The sequence below is a fragment of the Leucopleurus acutus genome (genome assembly GCF_964270905.1).
Source record: "Leucopleurus acutus genome assembly, chromosome: 10".
NCBI lineage: Eukaryota > Metazoa > Chordata > Mammalia > Artiodactyla > Delphinidae > Leucopleurus > Leucopleurus acutus.
In genome coordinates, this window is record NC_139153.1 from 4,476,276 (window position 1) to 4,492,515 (window position 16,240).

The window sequence follows — 16,240 nt, forward strand, 5'->3', positions numbered from 1 at the left end:
CTGTGAGCGAGTCCTGTGCAGCCCATTTTTAGGCATAGGGTGTTAGGTTGAAGCCTCAGTCTTGTCATCCGTGACGTGGCATGGTAACACCCACTCAGAGGCCCGTCTTTGGGAGTCAGTGGGAGGTCACGCAGGGTAGGTGCTCAGCCGGGTCCTGGTGCGCAGGAAGCTCTCGCTGTAGCCGTAACGTTAACTCTGCCCGGAAGGAGTTTTCAGAGTTTATCATCAAAGATGAGATTTGGGAACGATTTGCTTGGGAATGCCGGCTTCTGTCTTATACACCGAACACATGTCAGTTTGGTTTCCTGCCCACTGTCTCATTTGATCTCCCAGCAATCCAGGAGGTGGGCAGAGCAGGGATTTTTAATTTTTAGAGGTGAGAAAACGAAAGCACAGTGGAGGGAAGTGGGCTTTCCCTAGGGTCACAGAGTGAGTTTCTGACAGAACAAGAGTCTCCTGACTCCCAGAATCGCCCTTCTAACTTCGAACTGTATTGAAGTTGGAAATCCAACCCCAAAATGCGTCCGTGGTGGGCTGTAGCCTGGAGACGTGGGTCTGCCCTGGATGGAATGTTCAGTAAACACTTAAAAACAGCAACAGTAACATAGCTACTACGTCCCAGGCACTGTCTTGGGTGCTTTTTATATATATGTCAACTCACTAAATCCTCTTAAAAACTCAATGACATCGCTACTGTTATTCTCCCCCATTTCACAGATGAGAAAACTGAGGCACAGAAAACTTGCTTGAGGTTGCAAGGCTGGTAAGTGGCAGAGAACCAGGTTTTGGAAACCCAGATGGGCTGGCTCCAGAGTCTGTGCTCCTAACCAGCTTCCTCAGTTCTAGGACTGAACACGTGGCAGTGAGGGTAGAAGGTGCTGCTATAGAGATGAGCGAGGTGCCCCTGCATTGCCCTGCAGACTTGCTGTGCGGCCAGGGGCAACCACCACCCCTAGCTTTCCTCTGCCCGCCAGTGGCAGGGGAGCGTTGGACTGTCCAGCTCTAGCCATGGATGGCATTTCTCCGGGTCCCAGGGAAGGCCTGGGGTGTGGAGTGGCCAGCCAGAGCCCCGGGCCAGCCATTGTGTGCGGGGCTGGCAGGCCACCGGGCGTGGCCCCAGCACTGCCAGCACCCCCACCCACCCACCCACCCACCCCTACCCCCCGCCAGCCAGAGGAAGTGCCCGTGTTTACAGGAAATGCAGGACAAGGCCTGGGAGGTGGGTGGAGGAGGAGTGGAAGATGTGTCTTGGCCTGGCAGTGGGGCTGAGGGCGGGTGCCCCTCTTCCCGCCCCAAGGATGAGGCCTTTCGTTGCTGTTGAAGGGAAAGGTCCCACTTCCCAGGCAGTCCTGCACCTCCCCTGCCTTTTTCCTCCAGGACGCCACACCCTGCAAGCCTCCAGATCCCTGGCCAGCCCACCCCTCCTCCCAAGGGAGGCTCCTGGGAGCCTGAAAAGAGCACTGAGCTGGGCGACAGGAGATCTGCCCCTAGTCCTTTTGCTCTGGACTCAGTCTCCCCACCTGTTAAATGGGTGACTTGCTGCAGCACTAACAAAGGCACAGCAACACTCACTGCCCTGGTGTAGCCCGCAGCCCAGCTGTGAGAGGAAGGAAGGGCAGGCCAGCCCCACTCAGCCCTGTGACCCAAGAAGTTCAGGGTGGCCTCACTTTTGCCACAGAAATGTGCCTGAGAAGTGTGTGTGAATTGAAATTTTGTGAAAATGGGCCCTGGGTTGATTATACTGGAAGCACGGATTATTATTATTATTATTACTATTATTATTATTATTATTATTATTTTGTGGCTGCGTTGGGTCTTTGTTGCTGTGCACAGGCTTTCTCTGGTTGCGGCGAGTGGGGGCTACTCTTCATTGCGGTGCGCGGGCTTCTCATTGCGGTGGCTTCTCTTGCTGCGGAGCATGGGCTTTAGGCGCGTGGGCTTCAGTAGTTGTGGCTCGCGGGCTCAGCAGTTGTGGCTCGCGGGCTTAGTTGCTCTGTGGCATCTTCCTGGACCAGGAATGGAACCTGTGTCCCCTGCGTTGGCAGACGGATTCTTTTTTTTTTTTTTTTTTTTTTGCGGTACGTGGGCCTCTCACTGTTGTGGCCTCTCCCGTTGTGGAGCACAGGCTCTGGACGCACAGGCTCAGCGGCCATGGCTCACGGGCCCAGCCGCCCCGCGGCACGTGGGATCTTCCCGGACCGGGGCATGAACCCGTGTCCCCTGCATCGGCAGGCGGACTCTCAACCACTGCGCCACCAGGGAATCCCCATACGGATTCTTAACCACTGTGCCACCAGAGAAGTCCCACACAGGTTATGTTTAAAAGCCTGAGTAAGAACTGGAAAGGAGACTAGCATTCACTGAGTACGTGCCAGGTTTCAGGCACTGTTTTTGTTGCTTTTACATCCCCGATTTCACCCTTTGAGAGACAGGGGTTGTATTGGGGGCAGGAAGACCTGAATTGAAGTCTTGGGACTGCCTCTCGCTCGCTGCGTCACCCTGAGCAAATCCCCCAGCGTCTCAGAGCCTCAGTTTTCTCATCTGTGAAATGAGGATAAGAGTTTATTGTTTCCCACACCTCCCTGACGGGCCCACGGACTTGCCTGAGCCCACGCCTCGCCCTTCCCCCGCTCCCACTGTGTCTCCTCCCGCCGCTCCTCCCAGGTGGCCAGGGTGAACTCTCCAGGGAGCACAACTGCTCGGGTCCTTCACCTGGCTAGAACCTTCGCTGGCCCCCATCCCGCCCAGGATACACAGTCCAGGGGCATTTGAGAGCCCGCTGCCTGGCCAGCCCCTTGTCCCAGCCCTCCTCACCCCACAGCACGCAGACCCCAACGTCTCTCCCTTCTGTGCCTTTGCGCATTTCCCGAGATCTCTCCCCTAATGTTCTTTTTCCTGTCTGTCTCGTGTTCAACCTTCAGACTGTCTCAGGTCTCCCCTGGCCTGGAACCGCCCCCCTACCCCCACACACACACCCATACGCACAAGTTTAGGGCCCCTTTCCTGTGCTCGTAGCCCTCACCACCCTTCTTGTCCGCTGCTTGTCCGTCTGCGTTCCCGCTGGGCTGTGGGTGCCTCAGGGGCAGAGAAGGGGTATCTCCTCCCTCTCTGTGTCCCCCGCTCAGGCTTGGGGTGGACGGTCAGCACGTGTGAGGTGTGTTGGGCAAGAGAGTGCAGGCAGCAGGCGCTCCATCTGCAGGAAATTGCTGTGTCTGTGCTTGGGGGCAGCTCTGACCGGGGGATGCCCCACATCCGTGTCTACTCACAGAAGCACACACGGATGCACGCACGGATCTGGCTGGAGGTGCTTCCCCTGGAGTCCGTTGAAACCAGCAGGTTAGTTGAGCACCTGCTGTGTGCAGAGTTCAGCCCTGGGGGCTGGTGAGGTAGAGGAAACTGTGCAGAGCTAAGACCACAACCAGGTGAGGGGAGCCCCTGGGTACAGGGCCGTGTAGAGGGGAGCAGGCCCTCTGCAGGGAGGCGTGTCCAAGCAGGGGCAGATTCTGAAGCGTATGTAATCTGGGGAGTCTCTTTAAGGTGAAGAATGTACAACGAAGGATAGAAAATAATCTGCAGAGCCTTGAGAGAGACCTATGCAGGTGTGGGGCCTGAAGCCTAAGCCTCACTAGTTCATGGTAGACCTGCCTCAGTGGTCAGGGAAGGCTTCCTGGAGTAGGAGGTGAGGTCGGAGCTGGGTCTGGGGCGAATCCATCGGCCTGGAGACACTGGGCGTCTCCCAGGCATCTGTTCTCGGCCAGCAGCCCTGCCCTCAAGAAGCCGGGTGGATTCATAGGCTCTTACAGGCCTTTGGCAAAGGATGGCATTTCTCTGGAAATGTTTCTTCCCTGTTTGGGGGAAAGGAGGCTGGTGGAGTGGGCACGGCCACAGATGAGCCATGTGACAAGAGTATGTGCGATGTTGGATGTCTGGGTCCAGGCCTGTTGCCCTTGCCTGTGTCACCTTCCCTGCTGGGTCTCAGCCTTGGGGTGTCCGTCTCTGTCTGGACTCCGTGTCCCCCATCCAGGCGTCCCACTTTGTTCCCACGTGACTCGCTTGTTCACGTGTCAGGAAGGCCCCGCCTCCTACCCGCCTTGTGCCGACTGCACTGAGGACCCCCAGTGTGTCTGGGCACGTCTCGCACGTTTTCACGTCTGTCTCCCCAGCACAGAGGGGGCAACAGTGAACCAGATGAGTGAACATGTCTCATGAGTGGGCCCAGGTGCGGATCAGCTGTTTGTGGTTCTGTGTGGGAGAAGCTGAGCGAGGGGCAGAGCAGAGTGGGCCTGGGCGAGTCCTTCAGCCTCGCAGAGCCTCCGTTTCCCCAGATGCAGGATGGGGATGGTAGTGGGGCTTGTCCCACTAAGTGGCTGAGAGGGTCACAAGGGATGATCCCTGAGGCATGTGCAGCTCCTTGCCTGACACACGTTAGCTGCTCCTGCTGGTGGAAGCAGTGGTTACAAGGACAGGCTCTGAAGCTGAGGTCCCTGTGTTCAGATCAGATCCCAGCTCTGCACATATCGTGTCCCTGCTTATTTCTTCATCTATAAAATGGGCACCTTAATACCTACAGGATACAGTGATTGAGAAGCATTTCTCAAGTGCCCGTCACGTCCTCAGCACTCAAGATCACTGGCTTCTGCCTCTCCTACTGTTGCTGCTGCTGCTGTTGTTATTGGCTGGCTGTGTCCATGTGGCAGGGAAGGGTGGGAAAAGGGGCTTGTTTGTTTCTCAGACCACCACGCACACAAGCCGCAAACACCCTCTCTCATAGCTCCTGGCGGCTTCAGATGTGGTGTGCCATTCTAGAATTATAGCGTTCCTCATGAATCTGCAGCTGCTGGGGGTGCAGCCGTGGTTCCCCTGCCCTTCTCATCTCCCCTGTGCTCTGGCTTCTGAATCTGGAGCAGAGATGACAGGACAAAGATGTGTCCGAGTTCGCTCTTGCTTTGGGCTGTTGCTCAGGAGTGCGGGCTGTGGAGCCCATCTTACAGATGAGGAAACTGAACGCATAGAATCCGTTGAACCTGTGGGTGAACCACATCCAGCTCATGGGGGTGCCTCTCCCAACCCCCCTCCTTCAGCTGTATTTGAAGCAATATAAAGTTACGGCCTAACTAGCAAAAAAGCTCATCTGTCCATTAAGACTCCACGCCACAGCATCCTCGGTGGTCGCAGTGCCTGCCAGTGCCATTTCCACCAGAGGTGTGAGCACCTGCTGTGTGCCAGGCTCCTGCCGGATGTGCAGAAGTGGAGGGGGCCTCACTGACAGGCTGATGGAAGTCAGAAGAATAGCTGCATAGGACGGTCACTCAACACGTGCTCGTCATGTACCTACTATATGCCATTCATGGAATGCACAGAAACGCATAGCGAGCCCATGATTCCTGCCCTCAGAACTGGTGGCTGACAGGGGAGCCGATACAGGGACACAGATTTCTGCAGCCTCAACATGTAAGTGGTGAGGGGAGCCCCATCCGGCTGGAGCCTTGGAAGAGGCACAGAGATGGGGAGGTACAAAGGTGTGTGAGGGTCAGGCAGGTGGTGGTTTGGCCACATGTGACGGCTGACGGCAGCAGATATGTGGCGGGAATCACCGGGACAGAACTCCTCAGGTTTGCCTTTGGACACAGACTCACAGAACATCATGGTGGAAGGGGCCTTCAGAAGTCCTCCAACTCCCTGATTTTACAGATGAGGAAACGGAGGCCCAGAGAGAGGAGAGGGCCCACACAGGGTCGACAGCAAGCTGGTGGCAGAGGTGGGATTAGAACCCAGCTCTGTGAGACCTCGAGGAGCTCTGGCTGATTAATTCGTCTCTGGCCTGTAGCTCACACTCATTGTAGTCAATCCACCTGCCAGACACTGTGCTAAGCAGTCCACCCGCCTCATTCATACACACCGTCTTATAAACCCTGGGCGGGTAAGTGCTGTATCATCTCCATTTGACAGATGGGGAAACTGAGGCAGGTAAGCAGCTGACCTTGGGTCGTTGGGCTGATGAGTGGAAGAGCTGGGTCCTGACCTTAGGAGGTGGAATTCTGACACTGTGCCCTTTAACATTATCCTCTCCTGTGGCCCCAGAGAGGGCCACAGTGCTGGGGGCAGTGGTCAGAGCAGGGCCAGGGCCATGTGCCAACAGCGTGGCTGCTGCTAAGGGCCAGAAGCTCAGGACTCTTCCTCTGCTGTCCTCGCTGGTGGCCCGAGTTGCATGAGGCAGATACTGTTACTGAAGCCGGGGTCAGAGAGACCATTACACTGGGGAGACTGGGACTGTGGCTTATGGTTTTTCTCTCGTATGTTACCTCTTTATATTAGTCTGTCATTTCATGAGGCTTCTGCAGACCTCCCAAAAGTATTAATTTTTTCTCCCTGGACCTCTGAACCTCAACTGATTTTCTGAAAAGAAAGCCTTCATAGTCACAGTTATGTTTCTCTCTGAATAGGAAACAGGCAGTGTTTGTTTGGGGCGGGAGGAGGCTGAATTGTAATCAAGGAGAACAAAATTCCTCGATAATCCCTATAGAACCACTTCAAACCCACTAGGAAGGCTAAAATAACAAAGACAGACAATAGCAAGTGTTGATGAGGATATGGAGAAATCAGAACCCTCAACGCTGCCAGTGGGAATGCAAAATGGTGCGGCTGAAAATGGTCTGGCAGTTCTTCAAAATGTTAAACGTAGAGTTACCACATGGCGCAGCCATTCCACGCCTGGGTATACCAAGAGAAATGAAGATGTATGTCCCCCCAAACACTTCTACATGAATACCCCTAGGAGCACTGTTCATACAAGCCAAAAAGTGGAAACAGTCCAACTGTCCATCAGGAGACGGACGGATAAACAAAATGTGGCACGGCCATGCAGTGCAATATTATTTGGCCATTAAATGGAATGAAGTACTGATACATGCTAGAACACGAATGGACCTTGCAAACATTGTACTGAGTGAAAGAAGCCAGACACAAAAGGACAAATGGTGTATGATTCCATTAATATGAAATGTCTAGAATAGGCAAATCCATAGAGATAGAAAGTAATTTAGTGGTTGCCAGGGATTGGGGAGAGGGAGGAATGTGATTGATGGCTAAATGGTACATGGTTTCATTTGGGGGTGACGAAAATGTTCTAAATTAGATAGTGGTGATGGTTGCACAGCTCTGTGACTATACTAAAAAGCTCTGGATTGTACTCTTTGAAAGGGTAAATTTTATGGTATATGAATTGTATATCAGTAAAGCTATTATAACAAAAAAACAAATCCCTGTAAAAAACCATTGAGGCTGTGCTTTAAGCAGAGGGGTGTGGATGTGACAGGACAGAGAGCAGGGATGCACTTCTGTTTTTACTTAGTGAAAAATGGAAATTGAATTTTTTAAAAAGCCTCTCCTTCAGTCATGTTTCCGGGAAGCATTACAAGCACTATCCCTTGGCTGACCCTGGGTGTAAGATGCATTCTCTCCAAGAAGGAATGAAACAGAGAGGAGGAGGCTCCAGGCAGCAGCTGCTCTCAGAGCCTGGCCCCCAGGCCATCAGATGCATGTGGTCCGGTCTCAACGCGCAGTTTCACGTCTGTGGGTGTCTTGTTCTCCATCTCCACTTTACAGGTGTGGAGGCCCACCAGGAGGACCATGCAGTGGGTTAGCAGTGAATGCAGGACTCCCCCGTCTCTGACCCCCATCTTCTTGGGCAGTTTCCACTGTCTGAGATTGAAAGTTCCCAGTTACAGTGCGGGTGGTATCCAAGAAAATCTCATGTGCCTTTGAAGGAGGGGGATCTGTGAGGGGTCAGTTTTGAGTGACGAGGAAATATCAGGGCAGAAGATGCAACCTGGGGAAGGTCTGGAGGGATGTTTGAGTGACCTCTGCAGGTGCTGAGGGATGGGGGAGGAGACACAGGACAAGATGAAATGTCTGAGGATTTGGAAATCCCTGATTTCGCGCCCAGCCCTCTCCTCCATCCACTTCCATGCTCTTCCAGCTGCCCTGCTAATTAATTAGGATAGTCATATTGACCAAGTCCGTCCTCCTGTCTCCTCCATCTCAAACTTTCCAGCTCCCAGAGATCACAGCCCCGAGGCCCCCCTGCCCCTCCCGCCGAGCTGGCGAGCTCCGGGAAGGCCCCAGCCTATCTCAGAGGAGCCAGAGGACGTTACATCTGCAATCTGGCCTCCTCCATGCATATGTCACTGCACCGGCAAGGGTGGAGCGAGGGGCCAGAGCACCCACTGAAGGGCTCCCAGTGAGGAAAGCGTTCCCTTTTTATGAGTTATGAGGCCATTTTGGCTGTGCTCAGGGTTATGGCTCCCAGTGAGTGTCACATGGGACGGCATTTAATGGGCAGAGCCGGACAGCCCTGGACCAGGTTACAAAGTTCTCTTCCCCGCATGTGGGTGCACATGTCCTTTTATGACTCTAGGCTGCTGGAAAGGACTGTGCTCATTTGGAGGGTCGTTTAAGGTCACGAGCTCTGGGCAGCTGTAATTTATGTTCCCTTTAAAGCACAAGTCAACCCAGAGGGAGGGAGACCAGCTCTGTGAAGACTAGTCTGGGGGTTTAGAACTTGGCCCCTCTGCAGGCTGTCCAAAAAGGACCTACTGTGTTCTAGGCAATGGCTACTTTTACTATCATGTTCTTATTAAAGCCCACAATGAACCTATACAGTCATCCCCACTTGACAGATAAGAAACAGAGATGGTGGGTGGCTTGCCTAAGGTCACCCAGTGACTCTCCTTGATCTGATGCCAAAGTTTTATACCACTTGGTCTCTAAACCTACAGTGCTGACCACGTGGCATTTTGTCTGTTTTCCCAGCATGTGTCATTACCCTTGATTTACAGATTAAAAAAAAAAAAACAACTGAGCCATGGAAAGTTGAAGTAACTTGCTTGAAGTGGTAGAGCTGGGATTCAAACCAAGTGTTCTGACTTCTGAGCTCATCCTCTTAACTAATACTTTGCACTGTGCTTTCTGTGAGGCCAGGAGAGTGCTTTAATCATCTTTGAGGCCTCCATGTGTTTGCACTTTGAAGTAGGTGCTAATTTGTGTTTGTTGAATGAGTGAGGGAGTGGATGGATGGGAGGAAGGATGATTGCGTAGCTGGATAGCTGAGTGGGTGGATAGAAGGCTGGCCAGATAGGTGTGTGAATGAATGGATGCAGCAATGGATGGCTAAGTAGATGGGTAATTGGATAGATGAATGGGTAGAGGAGTGGATGGAGAGGAGGGCGGTAGGGAGGAGTGGCTAAATGGGCGAGTGGATGGAAAAGTGTATAGGTGGGTGAGTGAGTAGACGGGTAGGTTTTGGATCAGAGGGCTTTCTCATATGTAATCTATTGGTATATTCAAAGAAGGTGTCTAGACACACAGACGTAGAGAATGGACTTGAGGACACGGGGAGGGGGGAAGGTAAGCTGGGATGAAGTGAGAGAGTAGCATGGACATATATACACTACCAAATGTAAAATAGATAGCTAGTGGGAAGCAGCCGCATAGCACAGGGAGATCAGCTCGGTGCTTTGTAACCATAGGGAGGGTGGGAGGGAGACCTAAGAGGGAGGGGATATGGGGATATATGTATACATATAGCTGATTCACTTTGTTGTAGAGCAGAAACTAACACACCATTGTAAAGCAATTATACTCCAATAAAGATGTTAAAAAAGAAAAAAAAAAAGGTGTCTAGAGACAACACCTCACCTAGTTATGATTATAATGGGCATTTTGACTGGAGAGGCCATAGAACAGACAATGTGTTTGTTCACCACTGTATTACCAGTACCTACAGTACAGAGTCTGGATGACCAAAAAGCAAGCAGATAGGAACCAGATAGATGAAAATACAGACCTTGCAGCCTTCCTTAGGGCATACTGTGTAGAGGACCCACCTCACAGGTTTATGTTGACAGACTAGGGCAATGGATGGGCTATGTGAGGGTTCCCAGTCTGTCCTCCGAGGGAGGAAGTGGTTACTCACCCAGGACACGAGTTCTCCAGGGCCTGGCAGAGCATTTGGGCAGAAGTTATTAAGAAAACATTTGGAGGTGTTTATCTTCCCCTGTATTTGAAGATCAGCCTGGTAGCAAATATCATCAGGGGTCTATAGAGGCAGTTCTGTCTTGATTTGCTTATTTAACAAATGACTTTGGTCCAATATAAGGTCTGTCACTACAGCTTCCACTGAATCTGTTAAGGCCTCGGATTATACTTGCTCTTTTATGTTGTGAAAGCATGTTTTTTGTTTGTTTGTTTGTTTTGCGGTACGTGGGCCTCTCACTGTTGTGGCCTCTCCCGTTGCGGAGCACAGGCTCTGGACGCGCAGGCTCAGCGGCCATGGCTCACGGGCCCAGCCGCTCCGCGGCACGTGGGATCCTCCCGGACCGGGGCACGAACCCGTGTCCCCTGCGTCGGCAGGCGGACTCCCAACCATGGCGCCACCAGGGAAGCCCTGAAAGCATGTTTTTAATGGCAGTTTGTCCCCGTCTGCTGTGCTCACAATCCCTCAATAGGACAGTGAAATAAATGAGCCAGAATATCATCAGAGAACCCAAACCCTTGTCTCCTGACTTCCCTTTTAGATCTTTCTAGAAAACAAGTGAGAGGAAGAAGGAGAATAAAAAGAGCCTGAGCCACATTTCTAGCCAGAAGCTAAGGTTGGATTGAGGGTCAGCAGTAACCACGTTTGTCTCTAAGGTCTGTGCATCTTCAGTGGAGGGCAAGATCATTTTAGTCAAACGTGTTATAGGTTAATTATTGTATGGTTTATCTTAAAGTGTTAGAAGAATACGTACTGTGACTTCATGGGTATTATCACTCAGGATGAGGTCAGAATAGTTCAGATGTTAAAAACGAGCTGACATTAGACGACAGTCGGTCAATAATGGAACAGCCGTGCACAGCCAGGCCAAGTTGGTAAGGAGGAGAGCTCACATTTATTGAGTTATTAAGTGTGGGGAACTGTTCTGAGTGTCTTGCATTATTTAATTCATTGAATCCTCCCAGCAGCTCAGTGAATTGGGCACTGCTGAGGCTTAGGGAGGTTAAACATGGCCATTAAGTGGCCGAGCCAGGGTTTGAACCCAGGCAGTCCCACCCAAGAGTGAGCTCTAACCGCTGCACTCTGCTGCTTCTCAGAAGGGAAATAAAAGAAGAGCACAGACAACAAAAGCAAAGCTCCTTTTGCCCTTGCAACCTGAGACCCAACCCTGCACGTCAGTGCACCGAGGGAACCCGACTGGGCCTCTGTTTTCATGTCTCTAAAGTGGGATCAGGCATAGGCAGGGGCATCTTCCGAAGCGATGGGTGTTGGTCCAGATTTGCCCCGTGACCTTGAGCCAGCCTCTCCGCCTCTCCGGAGGTTTGGTGTCCATGAGCTCTCTCCCCAGTGTCACCCATGGCTCTGCTCCGAGGAATCCAGCCCTTGCCTGGTTTGAGGCAGAGCCCCTGGATGCCTGGTGGAGTCTGATGCTGGGCAGACTTCATGGCAGCATCAGGGCCCAAGGATGCCCACTTCCCCAGCCCCAGGTTGAGTGGAGCCTTGCCTGGCAGGCTGGGCTGTTGGGGCCAAATCCCAACAGCACTGGAATATCCCTGAGCAATTTGAGCAAGACGGTGACAAGATCAGATTGGATTTGAGAGGGTCCCTCTGGCCGCTGGGTGAGCAGATCGGAGGGCAGTCGGGGGGAATGGGAGCCAATAGGAAGCAAGTGTTACAGACATCCAGGCAAGAGATGGCTTGGACCACAAGGCTGTCATAGAGATGCCAGCAGAGTCGGGGAAGATTTGAAGGTGAATTTGGGAGCGGTTTAATATTCAAGCAGTGGCTGGCTGTGCGAAGATGCTCGGGTTTCCAGCTTGCTGCCTGGGAGGATGGAGACACCCTTTACCCGGCGGGAGGCTTGGCTGGGAATCCTTTCCGCCTTCACAGCACGTTCTAGGAAAGGCCTGCCGTATACCTGCTTTTCCTTGATAAGGAGGAGGAATGGTCCCGGGGCACAGTTAACTGCTCCCTGCCTCACCATTCCTGGCCATCCTTCACATGCCTAATGGGCTCCTGCTGGGGCCTAATGTGGCCATTCCTCATGGAGGGAGAGCAGGGCTCGGCTCCCTGTCTGAGGACATGCACAGCTCTGGAGGGAGGGGAGCTGTAGCTCAGTGAGACTGTCCACGCCATCACTTTCTTGAGCATGGTTCTGAGCTCCCTCAGCAGCTGCAGCGTTCCTGACCTCTGGGCCAGGGGACAGCTCCTTAGAGGAGGGAACTGGTGGCCCCAGCAGGAGGGGAGGCTCTCGCATGCCTTTGTACACCTCCATGGTATATGGCTTGTTGCAGAGTACTTGTTTGCTCTCGTAGTTTGAAAGAAAAGAACAAAGTAAATCTTGAAAAAGAGGAAGAAAGAGGAGTGGCCAGAAGGGTGTGCAGTTGGATGGCAGAGCGGGTTGTGGCGCAGCTTGGATCAGGGCTGTGCCTCTGCAGACAAGTGCACAGCTCCAAGCCCTCACCACTCTCACACACACACACACACACACACACACACTCGCACTGTCACACACACACACACTCTCACACACTCGTACTCACACACACACACACACACACACTCACACACACACACACATGCAGCAAGAGCCCAAGCAGGAACAGGCTGCTGATCTTTCTAGCCTCTTCGCCAGTGTGTGGACCAGGGGACGCCCGTCCTGCTCCAGGCGGACCCTTGTTTCCTGGGCTCCAGGTGTTCTGGAGAGAGGTGTCCATGGTCTGGCTCCTATCATAGTCAGGAAGGAGCTCCAAGAAGGGCCTCTACTTGCACTGCAGCCCAAGACTCAGTTTCTCCTCTCCTGATGTACCCACCCCGGCCATGCTTCCCCCTGCCTGGACCAGACCTGAGGCAAGGGCCCTGCACCTGCCCGCCAAAGGCCTGGGCTAGAGTTGGCAGGGCCACTCCAGAGGATGGAGGCTCCCTCCCTGCCGCCCCTCCTCCGTCTGTCCATCCATCCATCCATCCATCCATCCATCCATCCATCATTCCCAGAGGGCAGGAATCAGTATTTGATAAGAATTTAATAAGATAAGATGCCTGGATTTTTAGCATGAAGAGAAGTTTTGTGAGAAGTTGTCTGGGACCACATTGCCAAAGGCAGGAGGGAGCCATTGAAGGTTCTTGAGTAAGAAGGGGATGTGGCCCAATTTCTGTTGCAGAACAATCACCGTGCTGTGTGGAGAGGGAGGCTGGGAGCAAGGAGCAGAGCAAGGAGGCTGTTGTGATGGGGCCAGAGCATCCTCTGTGAGGAAGGTTTAGAAGGCAGAGAAAGGAGGGTTCCTGTGCTCTAGGTCGGCTTATGTCCCATGCCAGGCTCTTTGCTGCCTCGGTGCCTTTACACGTGCTGCTTCCTGCCTGGAACACTTCCCCTCCTATCGCAAGGCTCCTTCTCCTCCTTCTGGTCTCAGCCTCAGAGGTGCCTTCCCTGACCTATCTCAACAGCCCCCCTCCTGTTACTCTGTATGAGAGCACATCCTTCTCCTTCACGTGTCACAATGTATGATCATATATTAGCTTTTCCCTTTTTGAGGACAGGGACCATATCTGCTTTATTCACCGGTGTTTTACCCACTGCCTAGCTGTGTGCCGGGCATAAAGCGGGCAATCAATGAATACTTATTGAATGAATGTATTATTTAATCAGTTAATGACATTGGCTACACAATAGTCATAGTTATGTAGATATGAGATTATCACACCTGAATAAGCTTTCTACATACTGATCCTCACAGCATCTGCCAAGAAAATGAGAATAGGAATCATTATTCCAGCGTAGCCTAGGTGGAAACGGATACCCTGAGCTGTGTCTTGTCCATGATCTGGCTGGCAGCAGGGCTCGGGCGAGGGGCTCGAATGCACATCCCAGACTCTGTCTGCCACATCATTGCATCCCTTCTTCAGGCCCAGAGGACACGGCCACCTTGAGGACTGACCCTGCCGCCCAACCAGGCCAGTCCAGACTGCCAGACTGATCAGAATGAACATCTCTTGCCCTCATAGTAATTATTTGTACCTTCCTTCAGCATCACAGCCTACCTCGTGTCTAAGGGAGACAAGTCTGTCTTGAACAGCATGTGTAAAGGTACTGAGGCAGCAAAGAGCTTGGAATGTTCAAGGAACTAGTAGGAGAACAGACTGGCTGGAGTGAGGGCAGGAAGGAGGTTCTTATTCACTTCTGGGTCCTCATGGAAGCACAGAGCACTCATTAACGGCTCATGACATTAGTAGGGCCCCTGGCCTGTTCGCTTTCCCTTTATTGGACAGGGAGCTCTAACCCTCTTTCTCCTCTGCTCTGACCCCAGCGCCTACACAGAGCCCTATAAGGTCTGTCCCATCTCGGCAGTGGCCCCCAAGGAGGACCTCACGTCGGATGAAGAGCGGGGAAGCTCGGAGGAGGAGGACAGTGCTCCAAGAGACCCCAGCCTCACCCACAAGGTAGGGCTCCCCACCCCAGGCCGGGGGCCGGTGGGAGGTGGGCGTCAGAGATGTGAAAGTGGAGAGAGGGTCCACTCCTTCCCTTCTCCGTGCGGAGGGAGCTGTTTTCAAACAGCTGACGCCAAGGTGGATGCAGAGGCTGAGTCACAGGGCGGCTGGGGCTGCGGCCTGAAGACACGTGGCAGACACGGGGACGCTGATGCTGCGGGGGTGACTGCTGACATCCTCCTGGGTCCCAGGAAGCCTGGGGATGAAGCGGAATAGAGCCGCCTGATTTGAATCCAAACAGGGCTGAATTCCAATGACCTTGGTCCCCTGGGCAGCCTCAGTTACCTCATCTGTGAAGTGGGAATTGTGAGGGTAAGATGAGTTAAAGGGGTTATGAGCAAGTTTCGTGAAGTGAAAACTTCAGAATGAGAGCTGGTGTCCCCGTTCCCTGCAGTGATGCTGAGGGGGCGGGGCTCAGAGAAGGGCTGTTACTTCTCTGGAGGCAGATGGCGAGTTGCGGCCCAAGTCACAGTGGAGGCCCAGACCTTCGCACTGGGTGTCGGGCATTGGGTGTGACGTGGTTACCTCTGCTCGGCCGATCTCGTCCTTCCCTACCCCTTCCAGGAGGCACGGGCTGTCTCCCGTGTTTCCCGTTTGCAGAAACTGTCAGAGCGGAAGAACTTGCCCAGTGCCACATGGCTGTTACTAGTGTCACCCAGGAGACAACACAAGGTGCTGGGGGCCAGGAATTCAGACCAGGAGGACACCCCAGCTGCACGGAAGGTTGAGGCCAGCCTGAAGTTCTCCCCCTCCCCCATCTCGCGGGCCCGCTCCCATCTGCCATCTGCCAGGGAGGGGCCGGGGTGGCAGAGGAAGTGCCCTTGGGCCCCTGTTCCTGGCTGTCTCCCACTCTGGGCATCTTCCCCTCCCAGCTTAGGTGAGGCGGGCCCCTCTGATTACAGACTCTTCCTGTGGGAGCACTTGGTACAGGTGCCTGGCCCCTACCAAGCATTTTATAAATGGGCGTGTCTTTGATTTCGTTTCGTACACTCGATTTCTTTTAAAAATTCACTCTCCTGTCTGCCCATATACACAGTGCTGTGGGAGCGGTGAAGGGGGCTTTCCCACCGGCTCATCTGCACCCGCTTCCCCTTCCCTCTCTAGATGGCGAGCTGTCTGCTGGGCACTCCCAGCTTCCTCGTCTGCTCTTTCACTCCTTACAAACACTTTGAAGCCGGTACCGTTGTCTTGTTTTGCAGTCGAGGACACAGAGGTTCAGAGAGGTTAAGTAACTTGCCCAAGGCCACACTGCTAGTGGTTGAAGGGGTTGGACTCGAAAACGGGTCTGACTCCAAACCCAGTCTTGTTTGTTTGTTTTTCCACTGCAGTCCCGGTAGCCTCCTCTTATCTCTCCACTTCCTCCCCTCACCCAAGAAGAAGCTATTGGCTCCTGGAGTGGGGAGAGGGTGACAAGGGAGGCAAGCTTTCAGTGAGTGGTGCCCATTTAGAGATGATTTTGGCTTTTCTGGGCATCCCTGGGGTCATGGAGCCTGGGAGCAGAAAGACATAGCTGTCATCGGGGATTTGGTCCTTTCTCTGAAGCTGGGAGCTGGGGCTGGATCCCAGGCCCAGAAGAGTTGAAGGGCTGAGAGGGCAGTGGGGCCCATGTGCAACTTTCTGTACCTCGTGATGATTTCCGACCAGTCACTGATTTCTCTGTTAAACCTTCCTCTGGGACCACCTGCATCTCCCCCTCCAGCTGTGTTACCACTGGCTGGTCAC

General features: G+C 53.2%; 1 protein-coding gene across 1 annotated transcript in view; it reads left to right on the forward strand.

Annotated features, from left to right (window-relative positions):
• FGD5 (FYVE, RhoGEF and PH domain containing 5) overlaps window positions 1–16,240 on the forward strand; it is a 114,774-nt gene that overhangs the window by 35,031 nt on the left and 63,503 nt on the right. Inside the window, exon 3 of the mRNA XM_082847665.1 lies at window positions 14,338–14,470. Within this exon, the coding sequence (XP_082703791.1) occupies window positions 14,338–14,470 (133 nt within the window). The remainder of the gene's footprint in view (window positions 1–14,337; window positions 14,471–16,240) is intronic.